General features: G+C 42.7%; 1 protein-coding gene across 6 annotated transcripts in view; it reads left to right on the forward strand.

The window, feature by feature from the left end:
- The first annotated feature begins 599 nt into the window (after positions 1-599).
- The window catches only part of st3gal3a (ST3 beta-galactoside alpha-2,3-sialyltransferase 3a), a 47,922-nt gene continuing 32,783 nt past the window's right edge, over positions 600-15,738 (forward strand). The window contains exons 1-7 of one of the 6 annotated variants that reach the window (XM_063201424.1): positions 600-716; positions 2,132-2,170; positions 2,838-2,986; positions 6,346-6,393; positions 7,054-7,116; positions 8,802-8,844; positions 13,165-13,257. In XM_063201424.1, the coding sequence (XP_063057494.1) occupies positions 2,869-2,986; positions 6,346-6,393; positions 7,054-7,116; positions 8,802-8,844; positions 13,165-13,257 (365 nt within the window). In that variant the 5' untranslated portion in view covers positions 600-716; positions 2,132-2,170; positions 2,838-2,868. Of the gene's footprint in view, positions 717-736; positions 1,430-2,131; positions 2,171-2,837; positions 2,987-6,345; positions 6,394-7,053; positions 7,117-8,801; positions 8,845-13,164; positions 13,258-15,738 lie in introns of those variants that run through there. The other 5 variants (XM_063201422.1, XM_063201423.1, XM_063201425.1 and 2 more) reach the window with 5 other exon arrangements.

Consider the following 15,738-nt stretch of genomic DNA (forward strand, 5'->3'; position numbering starts at 1 on the left):
TGTGAGGCTACTAGGACGGCAATGAAAATATTGCATGCATGATAATAAAGCTGGGGAAATAACAAAAATGATCAGAAAAATGTGCACACCCACTCTTTCCTGAAAGACAAAGGGAAGTCGGTTAGGATCAGTTAACAGCACATCTAGAGAAGGACACCCAAGGCAGAAGTGTAAGTGTGTGTGTGTGTGTGTGTGTGTGTGTGTGTGTGTGTGTGTGTGTGTGTGTGTGTGTGTGTGTGTGTGTGTGTGTGTGTGTGCGTGCGTGCGTGCGTGCGTGCGCACGCGTGTGTTTGTGTTTGTGTTCAGATCTAGTAGTCTACAGATCCTAGCACCTGTTTTGCAATAAACAAAACTCAGCAGGTGTAGGATCTTAACCCCCCCCCCCCCCAATAAAAACATTTGCATAGACAAAAATTAATTTGTACAAATTCAGTCAAGATCAGTGAAAAATCGCATAGGCCTAAATTCTTTCAGTGTAAATCTACGTAACCTAGTCTTCGACGTTGGCCCTGGTAGGCTTCCTTATAATTTTACCTGCTTGAACATGCCTGCTTGCTCGTGGGCGTCTTTTCCTCTGCTTCTGGTATGTGAACAACTTGTGTCACAAGCAGCACCACACCACGTACCCAGAAAAGGTCAACTCAACTGTTGCTCCCTAAAGACAGCTATCCATGAAGCTTTCAGAACTATAATAAAGGGACTAACAAACAACTTAGGTATTATTCCTACCGACTGAGTGGCTGTGTGCAACATGTGCAGCTGTACACTGAGTAGTTCTAGTGCCATAGTAAGCGTCGCATCTTTATTATTAACTTGAGTTGATGCACATACCAAGCCGTTTTTGTTTGTTTGCATCTACTTAATTGATCGGTGGAAGTCAGAGGGAGAGTTGTTGAAGTGAGCGGTGTTTAGTGTGTCAGTGTCACCTCCTAGAACTAGTCCTAAATTTCCTCTGGAGAATTCCGCTAACAGTGCTAGGACAGGATGGCGAGAACTAGTCGTCCCAATGACACACTTACATGCGACCTGAGCTAGTATAGAAGAACTAGTTGGACGCGAAGATACGTGCCTGGTTTTGTATTTTGCTAGTATTCAAAGTTGTAGTTGTTATAACCTGAATGAACAACGCGAACAGTCAGACCTTTCCAATTAGCCAGCAAGAACGTCAAAACGAAGGTGGGTTAGCTAATTGGCTAACGTTAGAGCTAGAATCTACCCAGCTGAATTACTTGCCACAGCCTCGGCGATTCCGTTATCTCAGATGACGGAGTAAAATGCAGTTGTTCCCCGCGGTTACCGATAACGGTACAGTTGACCATCATGGCCAAATTAGATAGCGGACATTTCTTTTCACTCAGATGTAACGACACGTTACTAACATAACCGTAGCACTCTTTTGAAAACACCATTGCCATTCTGTTATTTTAAGGTAAGTACACTATGAGCTAGCCAAGATTAGCCGCCTGACGTAGCTAGCAGCTAAGAATTTACAATTATTTTAAAAGGATAGCGAGCAATATGCCCTTTGTCAGTATGTATTTCCGTTTGAAGAAACCGTTACGTGCACAACTAACACATTTATCGTTAATCATTTGATGGGTGTTACGATGCAACACAACGTCGTGGTTGATTGAATGTTTGTGGTGTTGGAATAGCTAGCGTCTGCCTATGTAGCTGGCTATTTCTAGCTAGGTACAGATAATATTACTGCCTAGGTAGCATTTTAATGTGACTGATAAGTCATTGACTGGGCGTTTATGTAATGCCATGTGTGCATGTTTATTCCTACCCTATATTTACTTCTTGAATAGTTGTGAAGAAACATGATTAAGTTGCACCAGCATGGGAATTCTCAAATTAGAGAAAATGCTTGTAAATAATTAATCTATGCGATTGTAAAACATGCTAGCCGAGCTAACATGCTGAAACCAGACATTTTTTGTTGGCAGGCCTCTCTCATGACCCTGTGTTACTTTTGTGAACTCACAACGTCAAGTTTTCACTGCCATTTGCCATTAAGACATTTTGGGCGTTGTTAAACAACGAGATCCCTCTCTTTCTGCTAATAAAATAAAATGCAAAATAAACATTCGCCAATAACATATGTTGACTTGTACTTTATATGTGCTAGGTGTGTTTCATGCAGGGACAAATGGGGAGATTCAAAAAGGCAAGTATTTCTTTATTATTGTTTTAAATTCTTCATTTGAGTTGTTGTTTGTTAAACGTCATGTCATTGTGAAATTACTCTCAGCTTTACTGTTATTATCTTAATTGTTTTGTCTTCCCTCCAATGTCATTTACACCAGATGTTTTAAGAACAGGTATTTCTACCTTTGCAATACAACCTTTTTTCGTCACATGTTTACACAACGACAAGGTGAAGGTGGTCTTGTGTAAAACAACATGTCTGTCATTTTGTCACTTCATCCTGTAATTTTCCCCTTACCCCTACAAAACAAAAGGTTAGTTTTCAGCGTTGAGACAAACAGATCTTTTCTTTGCCGTTAAGGTATATGCCATGGAAAGGATATCTTTAAATAGTACTAATTGCATGGCATGAAAGTAAAGATCATTAATTGCTTTCTGACTACATATTTGAATATGGCATGGTCATAGCAATACAGAATGAAGCTAAGAATGTCAGTGAAGTGTGTTATAGCTGCAGAAGGGGAAAAGCATTTTATATATTCAGCAGATCTACTTGACATAAAACATGACATGTCAAAAAATGATTGCTGGTGGTGAATGAATAGACTGAGCTACATAAAGTTCTAGGTCACCCTCTCAGCCGTTCAGGGCGGGTTGCTTACAATTGTTTTGTTTGTCCGGTGTAGGTTATCGCCTGTTGATGGTACAATGTGAGACATGAGCAGGATGAAGCCCACACGCAACCTGATGCTGGTGTTATGTCCCATGCTGGTCCTGGGATTCCTCTATTATTCCTCTGGGAGACTGCACCTGCGTGTTTGGGGCCAGAAATCTCGTAAGTCGCTATACCTTACTCCTTCAAATGACTTTTTAATTGTTTTATTTATTTATTTTTTAAAACACACTTGTCCTTTCATGAGTTTGATGGCAGCAAAATGTTTGTATACACTGAAATTCACTGTGTTTGTAATGGCAACATGTGCGATAAATGGACAAACCAGCATTTTTTTAAATTTACACAATCTGAAGTCAGTTCAGCATGTTTGCATTTCCAGTTAGTCTAGTTTAAACCAGTGGCTGCTAGGCTAGTGAATTGCTGTGGTGGAACTGATTTTCATTTGTTGTTATTTATACAAATTTCAGGGGCTTACAGATGGAACGACATGTTTTGTTATAGTGGGTAAAAATGGTTGTGGTTCAGACAACACGATCTGCATGGACATGGGTGTAGGCACCCAGCCTACTGTATAACGTCAAAGCCCCAGTCATCCATTTTCACATGGTGTTTCTGACACATGTAGAGGAAAAGTCATTTTTGCTTAGGAGTCAGTCAGTCTATCGCTGGCCTATGTAGCTGTCGCCACGAAGAACAAAAAAAAAAAACATGAGTTCTTGTCCTCCTCTAGCTTTTTTTCTAAAGAGGAAATCAACCAAAAAAACTTGTATATGCATGTAGACCTTTTTGTGTGTGTCTGTTTTGTAATTTACCGGGGTATTTTGCCTTTTTTTTCTTTTGCTTTTCTCGCACTGGATTAATTTTTCCCCTGACTGTACGAAAAATCTGTATGCAAGAGCAGTTCACCGAGTTGCTTTAGTTAATGTTAAACCATCTCTTGTGTAAATGTTGACAGTCAAAGACAGCATCGGTATTGACTTGGTCAGTGAAAAGTGAAAGCCTGCGATAAACTATCCATAACATAGTTCAATTTGGAGGTAGTGTAATACCACCACTTGGGGGAGATAGCTCACTGAAGTGGCTGTGGAGTGGACCCCCTTCAACCCCCCCAGTTGCTCACTCTCTCTCCCTTTTGCAGACATTAAGTCGTTTCAGAAGCTTACACACATTCCCTCGGGACTTTGTCTTGAAGAGCAGAGTTTAAGCACACAGAACAGCAAGCAGCACAGTGTCAGATTTCAGAGAACTAGATCAACATGACTTTTCATACTAGCATCAGTTGTTTATCTTTTCAGGCAATGTGGAGCTGCAAAGATGCTTTTTGTGTATATTTTAAGTGAAGGTATTGTTTTTAAAACTAACTTTTCTAACATGCCCAGTTGTCCAAACAATCTTAAGAAAAATCATTGATACATTACAATTACTTTACATTGCACAAGAAGCTGTGCCTGACATGATGCCATGCATTGCAAAGGTGCTGAAACCAGACATTCCAGCTCAGGTTTAACAACACAGTGTGGTTGATTGAAGTATTAACCTGACGTGTGTGTATGTGTGTGTGTGTGCGTGCGCTTGTGTGCCTGCTTGCTTCGCAGGGGGAGTCTTCTTTCGCCAGTTTGGCTGGCCATGCATGTTTACTGTAAACACGATTGTCAGTTGAGCTTTGGTTTCACAAGCGAACTCTAGTAATACAGCAGGAGTGACTCACATTTGCTGCCACATCCCAGCCAATTGACATCAGCTGTGTGATGAAAGACTGTTAATGCTGCTTCACCGTTAGCATCCGCACTAATAAATCAACCCAGAAACGATCTTTACACAATAGATGTGGATGATTATGTTTTGTAGATGTGTGGTGGTTGGTAGTTCAGAGTAGCGGTCGTCACATGATTAGCTATCCCACTAAGCCGTGTCATGGGTTAATTTGCTGACCTCCTCTTCACATGTTTCAACTGGACTGTGTTGTGTTTGTAAACCACCATTTCGACAGCGCCTGGTTGCTATTTTTACATGTCATAGCTTTTTTTTTAAATTACAATTTGTGTATTTTTAAAGGGAAAATGTTGTTACACCTCTGGCGGATCAACATTTGTTATTAACACAATGAGATTGATGTCTACAGTGTTAAAAGTTCAGGGAAGAGAAGTAGGAACCAAGACCTAACAAATTGATAATCAGCCATGATAGAGGGGAAAAAGAGGAAACAGTGGCTGAATGCAACACAGAAAATAAAGTGAGAACACCACATCCTGTTCATAGGCTAACCATGTGCATCCAGGAAACCCTTCCACTGATGTCAAAAAATAAAGAGCAGGAAACTGTGGCACTCCGGTTTCTGATTTTTTACTTTTTCAAAGGCAAATAGACTGCCCGACGCGTTTCAACCTACACTGTCTTTGTCAGGGTGCAGTCACTCAATCACAAGGCACAATATATTACAGCTGTCAGTTAGTCATTGGTAGTGGCTGAAGTGTTCTATGCAGAGTGGATTGTATCTTTCTATGGAATTCACATGGTAAAGGCACTATGGTATTTTTCACAGTTCACAGAAAGAAGTTTTAGACTGAGTAGAGTGCGTTAAACAAACTTATATTTTTGTCTCAGACTCATTAACGCATTTAAAACGTTTTTGTCAGTGTTAACGTCAGACTTGATAGGTTCTGAACAGGATGACTTATTGAAGATGAAGCTAATCCTCTTTTTTTCAAGAGACCGGCTGATTAACTGACCTGGATAAAGAGGAGGTTCAGGAGTACACAGATCTTAATACATTACCCCCATGCTTACATTATTATGACCACATGGAGCTGTTAGGCTTTTCAATTACGTTTTTTACCTCTTCTTCTGAGTGAACTTATCCAGGTTTGTCATTACTGTAAATGAGAAACGGCGCTCGAGTGCCTGATGCAGGTTCAAATGAAGCGATAAGCTCCTGTGAATGTTTGATGAAATGCTTGAGCATCCCATAGTTTTCATATTTTTCAGAGCACCTGCCACATTGGCTTACATATGAACATTGAAACCAGTTGAAAGGAAGGATGGAGAAGTGGTCAAAGTTGCCTCGCCCACAAGACGGCTTTTTTTTTTTTTTTTAACGTTATTTTTGCCATCGCCTCACAGAGAACTGACACTCCATTACTGACTTCCCTCTTGTTGTTACACCCAGAAATTGTAGCACATTTGTGGGGTACTGCAATCAAGGCTTTAAATTAACACCAGCCAGTCGGCCAAATGCTTATGAAATTTGAGTTTGGCTGGTAGAAAAGATCAACTTACTAGCCACTTTGGCCCATTAGGGAGTTTGTGTTTGGCTAGTAAGCCACTTTGGCTGGTGATGAAGAAAGTTAATTTAGAGCCCTGACTGCAATAAATACACTGTATGTAGATAGCATAGTAGTAGTAGTAGTAGTACTGACTGTATGGTCATGGTCTTCTGATTAGCAATATAGGCTTTTTGCCCTTGAACCCCATGACTAAACTGCCAGTTAACTGGCTCCACCTAACCTCTTGTGTTCCAGAGTCAGAAATGGATAATGTATTCGCCGTGGGACGAGTAGTAGCTTCAGGTATAGGCTCAACGCACCCGAGATAAAACCTTGCAGTAATGTTGGGAGGTTGCCGTGCCTGCATGCATGCCATACTTACGGTCTAAATGAGCATAACATTGCAACACTGTTTAATCTACAAGTAGACTCCCATAGTCCATTTATCTCCTATTTTGATTGCTACAGCCAAACCTCCCAACATTTTAAAAGCTTTGCAAAACCCGTTTAAATCTGCCTAAAGCTTGTCCGCTACCTAATTTCAACTACAAAGACTCATCCTTTGTGCTTCTGTTATTTATTTGCTTAGCAATTGCTGGATATCAAGCACCGGTCAATGCCTTACTTTCTGTGACATTTAGTTAACGCTGCAAGTAATGATACGCGCTAGTAACTGCAATTCTCTGCTACGCCCGAGGACAGTCTCTCCAGCTGCTTGGGGTAGGCATTTTGCCCTCATGATATGCCATGCTAAAAGAATTGCCGTCAGGAAACAGAAGCACTGTGTTCTTTGTAAGGGGCCTTGCTCCTGGGCTGGTCCTGACGCTGCCCACAGGCCTGAGGTAGACTGGACTCACTGCACGGCCAGGTCCTCTTTTCATAGACCCTGGCCTAGTAGCTAGCGCTGCCTCATCACATCCCTAGAACAGACTCTCAATCTCTCCTCTAATCTGCCACTCCTAGATGCTCCACAAGCACCACCATCTGCTCCAGGTAGACCTCCACTAACAACACGCACAACAGCAGGTCAAGATCCTCCCGTCGACCAAAAACTCTCGTCATCCTTTTCCTCTCCTAAGCAGCAGGCAGCATGAGTGATTTTTCTGCTTTTCTCGTTAAACTACTCCTCCGGCAAACTCCCCCTGCTCTCCAGGCTCTCTCAATCCTCCGAATGCGAGAATGGCTAAGCGTGCCATGTTTGGGGAGATTGTACCGCCGCGCTTAGCATGGTAGACATAACATGCATGAACCAGGGCACTAACTGTGGGCAGATGTGGAAAAATAAAGCCTTACAAGCTTTGTAATACCTTGAGGCGGTACACAGGCTGCCGATTACAGGTATTAGTCAACTCTGCCCGGCTTTCTTCTCTACTTAGTGTGATAAACTCAGTTTTTTTGTACTCTGTAAGGCTGATTAACAAGATCGTCTCCATCTGTTATGTACATGATAATTTGGCAGAGCCGCATGGCCAGCAGCACTTGCCTCTACTGGGCTGGGGATTACATCAATTCTTTCAGGGATGTGCCTATGTTCTTCTGCATTTGTCGTCTATTTTTTTTCTTCCCTTGACATTTCTGACCACTTGCAAATTTCTTTTTATGGTTATGCATATGCATTTTCCCCCTTATAATGCCAAATTTCCTGTGTGACTAAACCATTATGAAATATTGAGATATTAACCATCGATGCCAAATGCCATGGGTGAGTTGGTTAAATGTTTTGTCATTGCCTTCAGCTTGTATTTGCTCAAAATGCAATGCTAATGGTATGATGAAATAGTGCCGTAAAATGTCATGGATTGTAAAGTGTCATCCAGTCTCACTTGATGCCCCTGACCGCAAGTTACCACTAGAATTAAGCACATATTTCCCCATATGCTCATCCCATCACAGTATGACAGATCAAGTTTCTCCGCCCAACCACTCTCTACAGTAGCTGCTTTAGTTCTTTAGCCAGCAAGCAGAGTTGACCGCTAGCCCTCTGAATCAGGCCATTGGGAAGAACAGATATCATCCTCTGGATCATATCTGTTCCATGCACTGTCGTACATGTTCCACTGCAAGCTGGGAGTCCACACTCAGTCCCAAAGGGCAGGGAGGAAATTATAATCACTGGGATGAAAAGACAACCTTTTAACATGATGAACATGTCAAACACTGATGTTGTCTCAGATGAAATCATGTCTAATGAGCCTAATACGCATCACTCCTCCCCACCACCGCTACTACCATCCATGTGTCTATGACCCAGTGATGGAAAGTTCCACTCTTGTTTTTTTCCCTCCCCAACTCCTAGTGTATGCTGTGAAGGACTCTCCATTACATGAGTGTGTGATTGCGAGACAGTAAACACCTGTGCGTTGGTGTGTATACATCTGATAACTCCAGGTGCATTAATAGTCGATGTCAGTGTTTTTTTTTGTTCTTTAGTGAGAGCACTCTCACTAGTGGATCCTAATAGGTTCTAACCCCTTTAACTCCTGGCTTGTACGTAGTTCCCCCATCACCCTAAACCATGTCTGTCTTGTCAACAGGATAACCTCTTCCCAATGTAGTATTTGAGCGTTTAGGTTTTGGACAGTATAGTGTATTTATGTAGCTATTGAAAAGTGTAGTACTGTTGTATAGATTATGTCTTCAATTATGTGTGTTTCTTAAATACTTTGTCCTCATATAGGTTTTGTGTTAATTGGTTTCCTCTCTTTTTGTAGTGTATGACAAGCAGGGATTCTTACTGAAGCTCGACAGCAAGCTGTAAGTATTTATTTGATCATTGATTTGTTTTGTTTATATTGTCCAATCGTGTACACTTTTCTTTCACAGCTGTGAGATGATCCACACAGTGTCTGCAAACCATTCATTTTCACAAAGTATTGTGTCCTTTTGTGTTCTGGTCATTTGGCCCTTGATGGTGAATAATGTTTCCTGTAAAAATTAAAATGGCACCATTGGAATTATGAAACTATTGGAAGCACTGATTATATTTTCATATTTTCATCTGCACAAAATAATAGTCATTTAGTATATTTTTAAGCCTAATGGCCAGACCATTATTGTGAAAATCGTTTGCCCAGTCTACACATATGAATGCGGTCGGAGGGGAAGAATAATTACTAATTCTTACGGGCACTTTGATGATGGGAGTCATTCTCTCCTTTTCTGTTGGGTCCTGAAATTGACCATTGAGTGCGTATACATGCTGTTCAGTATCCCGAATATGATCGGGATATTAAGTATCCCGAATTTGCGTTTGCGCATATGAACACTTCAGTATCCCGAATAAGCCCTTATTCGGGATACTGAGAAATCGGGATATGCTAGGTGGAGTTTTCCGAAAGAAGCCGGGATACTGACGCATGTATACACCTTATCTCGAATACTGGGGCTTCCCATGGAACGCTGTTGCTGGTATCCAGGCTACACGCATTTGAAGAGAATTCTATAACGGCCGAGAATGTAGCCTGGGATATAACGTTCTGTGCGCATATAAACACCTTATTCCGAATATGATCATAACCGGGATATGCCTCATATTCGGGATACTGAACTGCATGTAAACGCACTCAGTAACTAAAATGTGAAGAGAATCCCACCATGCTGCACACCTAAGATCACCCCACACCCCCTAAGCACTACCCCTGTCCTACGCCACATTGGAGCTCTTGTTGAACTGGGATTCTTCTCAAAGAACATTTTTGTGTTTGGCTGTCTGGAAGCACATTTGTCTGAGGAGATAATCAGACTAAACAATGGTGGTTTTGATGTCTCTTGGAATGGGACTGACTAAATAGTCTCTGGGTCACTGGTGGTGTGCAGTAGCAACTTTGACAAAGACCAAGAAATACCTTTTTTTTGTGGCCCATTTCATGTTGCCTCTGCAATCACTAGCGCATCCATCAGTCTCGTCCGCGTGGCACGAGAGCATACTTGTCCGCATTCATGTGTGAGTGTAAGTGTAAGCGTTGTAGCTGTTTACATGTCTGTACGTGTGTGTTATTGCGTATTGGGAAATGAGGCGGCGTGGCGTGGTGTGGCGCGTTGCTGCTCTCAGCTGTCAGGCACTCTTCCCCGTGTTGGCTTTCCCCTCTCTGTGCCGGCCCGCTCTCGGCTCCCTGTTTATTTAAGTAAGGGCCGAGCCGAGCTAGTTATTAATGCCCTGGTTGAAGGCTGCTGTGCGTAACTGTGATTAATAAAAGGGGGAGCGAGTGCGTGTGTGGTATGGGTGCGTAAGCTTGACCCCTTTCATTCCGGAGGTCGCCAGCGAGGCTAACGAATGAACTGATGACAACGGATGCCACCCCGGCCCACCTTAAAATACAAATGATTTTTTTCTCATCCAGGGCCCCTAATCACTTTAAGAGCGTCTTGGGTGATCCGAATGGATCCTGTGGACAAATTTGTTAAATAAATAGTCCAGATATGCCAGAGGACCACTTGCACCTGTACAAATCCCTTAAAGCAACTAGGAAGACCTATTAGTACCGTGTGTGTGTGTGCGTGTGCGTGTCCAGTCTAGAAATGTCTTATTTTAGTCAAGGAGAGACTGAATTTAGACAAGAGTTGATGTAAAAATAAACACTGCCGTAAAGACAGAGCTCACCCTTCCACTGGTATTTGTTTACATGAGAAGTTTTACCAGCTATTCTTGCGAGATTGCTAACATACTGCAGCTGCTTTAAAAATAACCCCATCCACATTCTCCCATCAAATGACCACCATTATTATCTCGGGTCCAATGCGTATTATTATAAAGAAACAAATGTAGATATACAGGTTATGGGTGGTGTTGTAATAGAAAGACTTTTTTTCATTATGTGTCAAAGATTTTTTAGAAATTCATCAGTGCTGACTAAAGCTCACAAACTCCAGAGATTCTGCCTGCAAACCAGAGATTCACCTCACTGCCATTAATGAGAGAATTACTTATAGGATGAAATGGTTACATTTCTGGAGCTTGCAATAGAAAATGGACAATCTCCCCCACAGTCATTGGCATTTTGTAGAAATGAATAGCTACATCCTCCAGCTCCATTTCTACTAGTTCTACCTCACGGTAGGGACACATACACGCAAATTTGCGAACTTTGCCATTCATTTCTATGAGAGAGGCGAAGGCAAGCGAACAGGAGCGAAGCGAAGCAAAATTATTAAAGAAAGTTTAATGTTATGCAAATGAGGAGCGAATTCTCCTGCCGCGGCCCAATCAAATCAACAACATAACTGTTCCATTCCATTTGATTCGCCGCGACGACCTGATGACTGTTGGATTTCGCCTCGCTTCGCTTGCTTCGCCTCCTATGTGTCCCTACCGTCAGGCAACCCAGGGCTCTGCAGCATTACTGTTGAGAACTTTATGACCATGCACAAATTGTTAGGTCAACATTGCTTCACTGGTGGTGATGGCAAGCTACAATGTGACCACAGCATTGCACTGCCGTCCACTATCAGTTTCCATTCTGGTAAAGGGCCACCCTGCTCTTTGTCTGTCTACACCATGTTGATAATAACACTCTTTCAACAGCTAGTCTCTTAAAATTAGGGGTGGGCATAGATTAATTTTTTTAATCTAGATTAATCTCACTGCAATTATGAAATTAATCTAGATTAATCTATATCAAAATGGCTCATTCAGAATAGGCACGATAGAGAAATAATGCTGAAAAAACCTTGGGGTTTCTTAAGACAGATGGCGCATTAGACCAGAGCTCATCTTTTTTTCCAAAATGCATCTCATCTTCAAAAAATGGTCATGTTGATACTTGGAGATGAAAAAAAATCACAGCAATATGTGTAAAGTGTGTCCAATATGTTAGGAAGCATTTACAGTTATAAGATACTGAAATTTCAAAATGAACAGCGCTATAAATTGTAGATGCAAATACAGATAAATCTATCAAACATTTAGGCTATTTAAACAAAATTACCTCAACAATTCAGTATTTCATTTCTAATGGGGAGAGAGAGAGAGAGAGAGAGAGAGAGAGAGAGAGAGAGAGAGAGAGAGAGAGAGAGAGAGAGAGAGAGAGAGAGAGAGAGAGAGAGAGAGAGAGAGAGAGAGAGAGAGAGAGAGAGAGAGAGAGAGAATCTGCCACTGACTGTTAAAAGGAGCAGCGGCTCCTTTAAGAGAGGGAGGAGCTCTGCGCGTAGTAGGCACAGCCAGGGCACAGCAGCCCTCAGCAGAGCCAGGCTACTGGATATTCCTATCTAGAACCTACAGCACTGGCACACTGTGATTTGACAGTTGTCTTCAGAGTTAGAATGCCAGATGAGTTACAACTCGACATGAATTCAGTTTGCAAAAAAAAAAAAAGTCAAGCGCGACAACCGCGAGGTTTATTACCGTCGGACATGAGAATATCTCACTGAATCGCAAATGTGCGCGATTGCAACACAAACATTCAGCGAGAGTAGATATTGACAGTTTCAGTTTGACAATCTTCAAAATGCATAGGACTATCACACGGAATGTTTTGCAATTATAGCACAGGCAAGATTTCTGGAAGTTGCTGATGTATTCTATGCAATGCGTGAGGAAATGTAGGCTATGTCGGGCTGGTAGCTACTCACACACAATAATGTCTCTATGCTTCACCTCAAACAATAACGTCTCTTTAGTCTACCACTTATGAAAAAGCACTCAAACAACAACTACCACGGCAGAGGGATTAATGTTTTCAGCTGCAAACACTTCATATTTAGGTCTGCTGAAACAACAGGTGGAGAGAGGAGAAGCGACTGGAGCGCAGTCTAAAAGCGTCTGTCAATTAAACGCTATGGTGACGTGCATACCCAAACTCCAAACCTATATTTTGAGAATAGATTAACGTGCGATATTTTCTTTATCGCGCGACAAGAGTCTCACATTATCGCAGCACGTTAACGCCGATAACGGCCCACCACTAATTAAAATATAAAATTATGGATTGGTACGCAGACCTGTCCTTTGCCCAGAGGGTCTGCATTAGGTGTCTATGATATAGCTGTCACAACTATGCACATTGATGTGCTGGGTGTTCATTCACCCCTCTATGGCTCTCAGTTCATCTTTCCCTTTTTGCTTCCCCTTTTTTCTAGCCCCTTGGAACTTGTGTACAAGTATGGCAACCTCAGCAAGGGGGCTTGCAAGCCGGGCTATGCTGCAGCGAAAATGACTACCATTTACCCAAAGTAAGTTTTCAATTGTGTGTGTGTGTGTGTGTGTGTGCGTGTCTGTGCGTGCACGTTTCAATGGGGGTCCTCCTTATTTCATGGTAATTGCGTGTTGCGTTTTCCTTTCAACTTTACAAATTTGTGCATGTCAAGTGCATGGTTAACTAGGTCTCATTCAGCTAATGATCATGTCAAACAAAACTGGAGTAAAGCTGTGAGCTCTTGTAAGAATGGCCTCCTTCATGTTGCCATGGCCCACTTTGACTGTCTATTTTCGTCTACTTGCACAATGTTACTCAGTAACCCCAGTGTCCATGCGTAGTCATAATTTTCAGGTCCCTTTCTCTCTCTCACACACTCTTTCAAACACACACATAAACCCACACACCACTTCTTTCTCCTGTAAGCGTTGAGTCACTCGTATATTTTGCAACTGTTAAACCCTCAAGTGGGATGAGGTTTCTTGACAGTTGAGGGCCCTCTTGCATGTCTCTGTGGGTGACTGACCATCCACCCACCAAAGGGCTTCATTGGCCGACCTGACCTTTGACCTTTTATTAGGTATGTATTAGATTCTGGGACTCTGCTCTGACAGCTGACGTGGTGTGGAACAATCGATGACTCCTCGGCCGCCAGTGGAGGCAACTGACCTATTGTTGGCCTCCCGAGCCGATCCCGCCAAGAGTTAAATGCCATTGATCTCCTTCAAACAGCTAGTCAGTGGAAACAGATGTTGGCGCTGAGAACGTCTCGAGCTAAATGGCCCATTACCCTCACAGGGCTCGATAGGTGGGCAACATGTGAGGGGCACCAGCATTGGATGCTGGTTATTGAGGGTGTTGATAGCCCAACAATTTTTTGACACTTCAGAAATATGTTGCCCACAACGATTTCTCTCACAACCCTCACTCAACTGAGGTCATTCTGACAAGTTCTTCTGCTCTTCCGCTTCTTCTGCCATTTATCCATTACTCAATGGGGAGATGTGTCATATGGAAGCGCGTAGTTTCCAGACATCGGGATCTGTCCAGAGAGTGGCACGAAAAGAGGGAAAGATCCCCTTTCCTGCCTCTGAATAATTCAGTGTGAGCCAGGGCTCCACACCATGAAAGCTCTCTGTTGAAGTGCTGTGTTCTCCGGACACGTTTTAAATAAAGAACTGAGAGGACGTGATGACGTCCCCACAGGGACCCATACAAATGGTCCTGCTGCTTGTTTTTGACCTATTCTGCCCTCAAATCACTCCTGTGCGTGAGAGAGCGGGAGAAAGTAAGAGAGCAATGTTCACTGGCTCGGTTTGTCGGGCAAAGTTGAGCACCTGAGACACGCAAGGCTTGGAAACCCAACAATAGCATCAGGATGGCGAGATTTACGCAATGAACAGCGTGGACAACAAACCGACCGTTGTGATGCTGCACGAGTCCTCAATGTTCGAGCCGAGCTGTAAGCAACCAACGGAATCCATGTCTGGCCCCTGAACAGTGTTATTTTCCCTTATTACTTGAATAGTCTGTCAGGAAATGAAGAGCAGGTGTTGAGGGTTTGGTGGGTGCCCGAGTGCGGGTGGACTGGAGGCAGCCTTTTCAACCTCTGCCACTTAATTGTTTTCCAGACGTCTCTTGTGTTTCGCTGATTAGTAATATCTTGAGTCCTGCCAAACACCTGAGCGGCTTTGCTGCTAATTATGTGATGTCACAGTTGAGTAGAAGCAGTTTGCGAACGAGCCTCGAGGGCTCCTGTGAGCCAGGCTGTGAAAGCAGCTCCGTGCTGTGAGGGTGAACTCAGAGTTTCAACCTTCAAGAAATCAGGTCACATTTGAGTTGCTTTGTCCCCCCACCTCCCTCACTTTTCTTAGATGATGATGTGTACTTTGTCTGTCATTGACAGATTCTCAGTTCATGCTTTGGATATCTGTTATTTGACAATTTTTATTTCTTGTGCTTCAAGAAAGATTTCTTCACATCCTTATAACTCCAAGGCAGTCTCAATCACTGATGTGGACGAGGGCATGCTAACAGATTAAAAAAAGCCACTAACAGTAATATTGAGGCTTGATTTCAGTTTTGCTCAAGGACACTAACTGATGGTGATGGCGCCTTCTCATTCAGGCATTACTGTACTCTCTCAGTTTCCTGATTGCTCAAACATGTGGACTGGTACCTCTTTTGATCTAAAATGGTCCTAATGTATCGTAGCCCACATTTGCTCCCCCCTGTAATGACTGCTATTACATTCTATTTTCCGAGCTTGCCGAACATTCACACAGTCTTCTGGTGTCCTCCTCTGTAGCTTCGGGGTGAAGTGCATTATTTACAAGGGAGTGAAAAAACACAGGGAGAGAGACCAGGGCCCTGATGGTAATTTTTTTTTCTGTGGAAGATTGCACACAGCCTAGACGGCAGCCGGAATACATGGGTTCTACATTTTTTACGGCAGCCGGTATACATGGGTTTTACATTTTAGTTTTCTCCTGACGACGCGAAGCTAGCTGTGCACAAC

The sequence above is a fragment of the Engraulis encrasicolus genome, chromosome 6 (genome assembly GCF_034702125.1).
Source record: "Engraulis encrasicolus isolate BLACKSEA-1 chromosome 6, IST_EnEncr_1.0, whole genome shotgun sequence".
NCBI lineage: Eukaryota > Metazoa > Chordata > Actinopteri > Clupeiformes > Engraulidae > Engraulis > Engraulis encrasicolus.